Consider the following 8,040-nt stretch of genomic DNA (forward strand, 5'->3'; position numbering starts at 1 on the left):
AAGGAAAAAAGAAACAAAAACTTTATTATTCCTTGACGGAAAAAAAAAAGGGCGCCAAGCTTCAAAGTAGTTTGCTTTATTTTAATTAATTTTGAAAAATTACTTTTAAGCCCTTTTTGATTACAAATTACTGTCGAATTTACTTGCATATCCGTTACTATTAATTGGGTAAATGAGTGTCTCCAGTGACGGCATCGTCCGTCCTGGAAAAAGGAAAAACGATGAGAAGAGTGACTTCGTAGAATCTCCTCCCACGAAAATGGCGGCAAACTTTTCTCGAACCCGTAGAGGACTTTTCAGAGATTATAACCACATTTACACCGATAATGATAAGAAAGAGTATACAATCCTACTTTCATCGAACAATGGCCAAAATAACAAAATGGATTTACTCAAAGTTAATAATGTTTTGAAAACTACATCTGGAGTTATCTACGTCAAACAGGTCGGACCTGCACTTGTTAAAGTATTTTTTAACAACAAGAAGGACGCTAATAACTTTTTGCTTAACAAAAAGGCACTGGAAAAATTTGAATGGTTAGCAAGAATTCCATACAATAATCTCGAAAGCCAGGGCATAATACGAGCACCTGTTGATATTTCTGAAGAGGATTTATTAGAAAACTTGAAGGCTGCAACTGATATCATCGGAGTCAAACGTTTCAACCGTAAGATCGCAGATGACTCCTGGGTTCCAACACCGACAGTCTTAATAACTTTTTTAAGTTCAACAGCGCCTGATCACGTCACGTTCGATCATATTTGGTTTGATGTGAAGCAGTATATCAAGCCGTTACTTCAATGTTTCACATGCTACAAATTTGGCCACAGCAGAGGGTCCTGCAAAAGTAAGCAAATCTGTTCAATTTGTACAGGAAATCACTTCTTCAAAGACTGTGACAACAAAGACACTGTCAAATGTGTAAACTGCAATGGCTCACATACAGCAGTTTCAACACTTTGTCCGCAAAAAGCTGCAAAAGTTGCTGAAATAAAAGGGAAAATAAAAGGTAATGTAACTTACGCCACAGTTGCTGCAAAAGTTAAAACTACTTCCGATTTGTATTCTAATCAAATTCCAAACAAAAGGGCTTTATTTAGTGATGTAATTAACTCCGTTGACATATTGGGTGTTATGATTAAAACTGTAATAGATGTTGTTAAATTACATAATACGAAAGATACTAGTAGTCCAGATCCTATCTCTGCAAAATCTATAAAAGAGTTGTTGATTACCAATTTTGCTGCACATAAATAATGGATAGCACTATTGGTGTTGGACAATTAAATATACTACAATGGAATTCTCGTAGCATCTTACCCAAATTAGACCAACTCAAAAATTTTGTTTATAGCAGTGATGTAGATATAGATTTGATCCTCCTCAATGAGACTTGGCTGAATCTTAATAAAATTTTTAGACTACCTGGTTTTAATATAGTGAGACGTGACTCTGACCATCCACATGGAGGAGTTGCAGTGGCAGTTAAGGACAAGTATAGTTTCTCCACTATTGCAACATCTTCAGATTATCATTTTCAAAACATATTAATCTCCCTCAAACTTCATGTATTTTCTGTAGACATATTATGTGTGTATATGCCTCCTCCTCCCAACGGGAAATTTAGAATTCAACAGTTATCAAGTGCATTGACGAAAATCGCTAACAGACATTATTTAGTTATAGGAGACTTTAATGCTCATCATACTTCATGGGGTTCTAGAAATAATGATCGCAGAGGTAATAGCTTACACTCACTAACAGAGACCCAAAACCTAGTCTGCTTAAATGACCACACCACCACTACCTTGGCTCCTTTTGGACAGCAAGGTAATGTCTTGGATTTGGTAATTGCTTCGCAGTCGATAAGTTCCAGTTGTTCATTATCGGTTCTTGATGACCCTCTCAGTAGTAATCACTTCCCGCTTTTATTGAATGTTATTTACAACACCGGCTCCACGGGTGCTGTCACACGAACTCAACCCAATTATGTATCGCCTCCGATAAATTCTTTATCTGAAATTAATTTTAAAAAGATTGATTGGTCTAAATTTACTGAATTGTGCAATGAAAGATTTTCTTTTAATCCCAATACAGATCCATTACAAAATTATAACAACTTTGTTTCTAAATTAGTTGACATTTTATTGACATTCCGTAAAAAAGTATATCCTTGCCACAGAAAACGTAAACCTTTACTGTGGTGGAATGACATATGTAACCAAGTTGTGCTTAGAGCCAAATTGGCATTGAACTCGTTTAAAAAGTATCCCACTATGGAAAATTTCATTTTATACAAGAACTTTGATGCTAATAAAAAAAAAATCCTAACAGAACAAAAAATATTAGCATGGACTAACTTATGCTCCTCTTTTAATCGAATGACTCCCACTAAAGTTATTTGGGACTATATTAGGCGATTCAAATTCTCTAAACTAAATTCAACCGCTAATACTAATACACTTTTTTTGGAAGATCCAGTTAATGCTTTAAACTTTCTCAACAAAATTGCTTCTCGCGACAGCATCGCCATTGATATGCGTGAATTACAAATTTATTTCTTATCTCCTGGTGCTGACTCAGCACAATGGCTCACCTCTAATTTTCAAATGCATGAATTTGATGCTGCTCTCATGTATAAAAAAAATACTTCCCCGGGTCCCGATTTCATTCCTTATTTAGTGATAAAAAAATTACCATCCCAAGCTAAAATCATTCTTCTTAAAATTTTTAATCAATTATGGCTTAATAATTCTATTCCCCCTGTTTGGAAAGATCAACATGTTGTTCCAATTCTTAAACCGTACAAGGATATTCATAGCTTAGATGCATATAGACCCATCTCGTTGACATCGTGTTTTTCTAAATGTTTTGAAACTATGATCAAAAATAGGTTAGAATGGTATATTGAAAGCAACAGTTTGATTCCGGAGTTCCAATTTGGTTTCCGCAAAGGGAAATCCACCATGTATAACTTGGGGTGTTTAATAGGTGATATAAAAAGGAATATGAGGCGTAACAAATACACTCTTGCTGTTTTTTTGGACATCAAAGGCGCATTTGACAATATAAATCATGCATATCTTATCAAGAGTCTCTCTTATCTGGGCATTCCAGGCCCCATTCTATTGTGGATATTTTCATTCTTAAATGGTAGAAATATTTCTTTAAAAATTAAAAATAATCTTTTTGGCTGTAGAACCACAAATAAAGGTACTCCTCAGGGTTCCGTTCTATCACCTTTGATTTTTATATTGAGCCTTGTTAATCTCATGAATCAAATTCCAATGTCTGTGAGATATTCATTTTATGCAGATGACTTAGTAATTTATCTCGAATGCGACAATATATACGTTGGACAAAAAAATATGAACAATTGCCTTTTTACATTACATAATCTATTGTCGACCCAATTAATGTTAGAAGTTAATACAAGTAAAAGCTCAGTCATGCTTTTTGCGGCAAAATGCTCATTTACGCCCAAAATTTATTACAATGACTGTTTGCTTCCAGTCCAATCTAAAGAAAGGTATTTGGGTATTATATTGGATCCTCAATTAACTTGGGAACCACATATTCTACATATCTGCAAAAAGACTGAGTTAGGCTTAAATATCCTTAAATCTCTAGTGGGGTTGAAATGGGGAGCTGATCCCAAGATTTTAAAAGTCTTGTATATTGCTGCCATTCGCAGCCACTTTGACTATGGATGTATGTTTTTTGCCGATGCTGCTAACCATTTACTCAGAAAGCTAGAAATAATTCAAAATAGAGCTTTGCGAATAATTTCAGGAGCTATGATGTCTTCCCCTATTAATTCCCTTGAGGTAGAAACAGGTGTAGTTCCTCTTATTGTCAGGAGGAGCTTTTTAACTGAGAAGTTTTGTCTTAGATTAGTTAGCTGCGACAATCCTGTAATTTGTAGTTTTTTAGAAGACTATGATATTCCTGACTTTAATACAGCTCCTTTAACTGCTACTACGACGCTGAGCCAATCTATTGCATATCTAAATTTTGAATTTCAGAATGCAATTTATTGGTCTCCAAAATTGCCTTGTTTTAACTTCGACTTTCACTGTTTAATTATGGATATATTAGTAAATACATCAAAGTTTAGGAACAAATTTGAATTTTATGAGTTTATAGATGCTAAGAAGGATTACATTAAAGTGTATACAGATGGTTCTAAAACTAAGGATAGGACAAGTTTTGCTTTTTATAATTCTTATTTAAAATGCGGAAGAGTTTTTATTTGTAATAATTTATTTTCTATTTTTTCTGCTGAGGTTTTGGCAATGATTTATGCTATAAACTATATTTTAAATTCTAACTTTAGTATTTCTAAATATTTGATTTTGTCCGATTCTTTGAGTGCACTGTTGTTATTGAAAAATAAGATCATTGATAGCCGTGTTAATTACTTAATTTACTACTTAAGAAATCTAGTTAACGAAATGTGCAATAAAGGTTTCACTATAGAGTTCTGTTGGGTTCCGGGACACTCCGGTATATTTGGAAATGAACTAGTCGACACCCTAGCAAAATCGACAGAAAATGTAGACTACTGTGATTTTAAAGTTCCTCATTCAGACTTGGTTTTATGCCTTAAGGAAAATATGATCAAAAGATGGTGTCTCACTCTAAATTTTACAAGAGAAGTTAAAGGAAAGTGGCTTGCCGAGATAGTCCCGGTGCCTTCAACCAAGGCTTGGTTTGAAAGATATCCCACATATATAGGTAGAGATTTTATAACGACTCTAAGCAGACTTCGCATAGGTCATTGTAAGATCCCTGCACATTTATTTAGGTTAAAGTTAAATAGTAACTCGTTATGTACATATTGTTCCCATAATTACTGTGACCTTAATCATTTGTTTTTTGACTGCCCACAATTTTCTTTACAACGTCTGTTACTTATTTCTTTAACTCAAGACCTTCTCCAATATAAAACAATTCCCAGTACTGTACAGGAGTTTTTAAAGCACACAAGTTTATATAACGTAATATTTGAATTTGTAAATAGCACCTTTAAAATAGTGTAAGTTGTCTATATTTAATTTATTTTTTTAACTTTCATACTGTAGTAGTTAGTTTTTTTTTATGACATTTAAAACTCTGTAATAATTATAATAATTCATGTTTAGGCTGATGGCTTTGCCAAAGCCTTAATAAATTAAAAAAAAAAAAAAAAATTATTCCTTGACGTCGACGTTCGTTTATAAATAAAAAAACACAATACTAGGCTAGGGATGCTTGTCAAAAAATAAAAACCAAGCGTCACAAGCGCACGTGTTGTTTGAGATTCTACTATAAATATCAATTAATTCTGCAAAATGAAGATCAAGAAGCAGCACCGGAAGAAAAAGTATCTACACAAATTAAACAGGAAGCGAATGCATAATAAGCAGCGGAGTACAGGAGACGTGCCATGGTTAATATTTTCTGCTATTTCATGAGTAAAATTTCTTTCGTTTTCTGCAAATAGTAGATGTTTGTTAAATAGTAACGTGTACAACATGTTTTTTTACAGTAAAACAATTAAAGAAGCTTGGGATCACAAGAAATCTGCGCTACGAAATCTTAAAGAAATGGGGTTAGCAAATGATCCTAATACGGTGATCAAAATACCAAGTTTTAAGAAAGAGCAGCTGAAGAAAGCTAAACAGATGGTCAACCAAGATGATTCCGAGAGTGAAGAAGAGGTAGTCCCTCGAAAACCACCAAAAATGGAGGTTGTAGAGAAATTAGAAAAGGAAGCTAAAGCACCTAAAGAAAGACGGTTTATGTAAGTCTATCGCGCGCAAATTATAGTACCTACTGGATTACTTTTCATTAATTTAATATAATATGCCTCTTTGATCCAATTGAAAAATTGTTACATTTAATTTCATTTGTTTGCACATAAGGTCTGACACTGAAATGCACATTTCGATAGCTCCAATTACGTCAACTTAATTTTTTACCCGTTTGTTCTGTTTTCAATTTGTTTTTGTTTATTTTTTACAAAATTTGTTTATTTGGTTTTTTATAGAATAAAAAAAATGATTTGAATGTCATCATGGATAGTTCAAATACATACATATATGTAGCATTGGTAAAAGGCGCGTATCTGCACTAAACCAAATTTTACAGGAGAGGGATTTAACATTATTACTGTGCTATTTTAATGGCTACTACATAATGACTTTTATGCTATATACAGCAAGATGTGTGACAATGTATATCAACGTTATTTTCCAGGTTACCAAAAGGTCAAGTTGAGTTCATAACCTATCTCCTAGATAAATACGGTAATGACTACAAAGCTATGGCTCGGGATAAAAAGAACTATTACCAAGAAACATGGAAACAGTTGCGAGCTAAAGTAAAGACGTTTATGGGCATTCCAAAACAGTATGGAGAATATTTGACAGCAAGAGGATTATTAGATAAGGAATTAGATGAAGAAGAAATCAAGAAAGCGGCTAAAGCACTTGTTGATGATGATTAGGTTTAGGAATTAGCACTATATTTTAGGTTATATATGATTTTATTAATATTTTTGAAATTAAATTTTTATTTACTTAATGATAAGTACTGTTTTTGTTTTAAGAGAGTTTTATTTTTATTATTTTATTTATTAGTTTAAAATATTTATTTTTAATTGTTTACTTAATGTTCGTCAAAGACCTCCTATGTATAACATAATTCAATTTCCAAGTTGATAGTAAAATCATGGTTCCTTAGGGCTCCTTGTATACTAACACAATAAATTGGTATTGAATTGTAGGAGAAATTTTATAATTATATTGTAAGTACCTCACTGGTTGTACATAATCATCAACATATGTATTATATAGCCTGACTTCACCCACTGCAAATTTTTATGTGCTACTAAAAAGCCAACGAACTCTTCTATGGCGGCCATATTTGAATATAGCGAACAACCAATTTTGACCACAAATTATAATCCGGCTTCTAGACCTACTAGACCTTCTAGACCGGCTTCTAGAAATACTTCTAGAGACTTCCCCATGCCAATTTTCAGCTGAATCAGAGCAAGTCTATTAACTTTGAATCCAAATTATGATTAAGAACACCTACACACCCCTGCATGCCAATTTTCAGCCGGAACGAAGCAAGGTTTTCTCTGAACGCCATTTTGAATTCGCCATCTTCATTTTTTTGACACGGGCAATTGACCACTATTATCCTCTATGACATTCCTTCCAGCACCTCCTACCTATCTCTAATAGTTTCCGTAATAGGAGGCTTTGAAATTTGTATGGCGGCCATCTTGTTTATTTGGATTTCGAACATTTTTTACTTCCAGCGGAAATTGACCAGAGTGTAGCTCATAAAAATGCACAAATATTCCCTGCATATATTATAGTATTTGCGGGCCGTTAATCGCTCTTTCATATTTTCCACATTCAGGTCTTCTCATATTTGATTCTTTGCTTTGGAACCTATCCGCGTAGGTACAACGGTATAAATATTTTTTTCACTTCTCATGCTCTTCTGTCCGTCTTTATGCTGGGTGTAGGCTGCATAAAATAGGATTTTATGCTCTAGTGCATAAAATAAAAAAAAATCATATCAAATATGTCTAATTGTTGTAATTTTACATTCAATTTTAATTAAATTATCGTTTATTTGTAATATTGTCAGTTCGTTCTTAAGAAAGAACTTATTTAGAGGCGGATCTATGATTATTATTAAACGCAACTTAAAATTTACAGAGCGTAAGGATATCACGGATCTTTCTACTGAACTAGGAGGTCAAAAAACAAAATACTGCAAAATTTAAAAATTTGTCATGAGAGTATCTCAAGAATGGTCTAGGGCTTAGAGGATGGAAAAAAAATAAAAGAAAGGAGCTGCCCTAACTACAGAACCAACGTGCATATAACCAAAATTTGAAAGTTACAAAATATGGCGGATTTCTTTAGTGTTGTACCATAATCTATCGATAACTCATTATCGACATGCAAATATATGGCTTGAATGTTGAAACTGTTTTTTTTTGTCTCTTTAGTTTACTGTAACCAAAGTATGCC

The 8,040-nt window shown here is 33.3% G+C and overlaps 1 protein-coding gene across 1 annotated transcript; it reads left to right on the plus strand.

The window, feature by feature from the left end:
- Nucleotides 1-5,246: 5,246 nt before the first annotated feature.
- On the plus strand, nucleotides 5,247-7,739 carry LOC113229636 (nucleolar protein 16). The gene is made up of 4 exons (XM_026463306.1): nucleotides 5,247-5,432; nucleotides 5,532-5,786; nucleotides 6,242-6,517; nucleotides 7,723-7,739. Exons 1-3 carry the CDS (start codon nucleotides 5,335-5,337, stop codon nucleotides 6,489-6,491), a joined length of 603 nt encoding a protein of 200 aa, XP_026319091.1. The 5' UTR covers nucleotides 5,247-5,334; the 3' UTR covers nucleotides 6,492-6,517; nucleotides 7,723-7,739.
- Nucleotides 7,740-8,040: the final 301 nt, after the last annotated feature.

The sequence above is a fragment of the Hyposmocoma kahamanoa genome, unplaced genomic scaffold (genome assembly GCF_003589595.1).
Source record: "Hyposmocoma kahamanoa isolate Upper Pololo Valley unplaced genomic scaffold, ASM358959v1 62, whole genome shotgun sequence".
Lineage (NCBI taxonomy): Eukaryota > Metazoa > Arthropoda > Insecta > Lepidoptera > Cosmopterigidae > Hyposmocoma > Hyposmocoma kahamanoa.

What these genes read in the sequence shown, in the direction of transcription:
- LOC113229636 (XM_026463306.1), top strand. Translation starts at nt 5,335, where the DNA reads ATGAAGATCAAGAAGCAGCACCGGAAGAAAAAGTATCTACACAAATTA. An exon ending in AGTACAGGAGACGTGCCATG is followed by an intron (nt 5,433 to 5,531) that starts GTTAATATTTTC and finishes GTTTTTTTACAG; the next exon opens with TAAAACAATTAAAGAAGCTT. An exon ending in CCTAAAGAAAGACGGTTTAT is followed by an intron (nt 5,787 to 6,241) that starts GTAAGTCTATCG and finishes GTTATTTTCCAG; the next exon opens with GTTACCAAAAGGTCAAGTTG.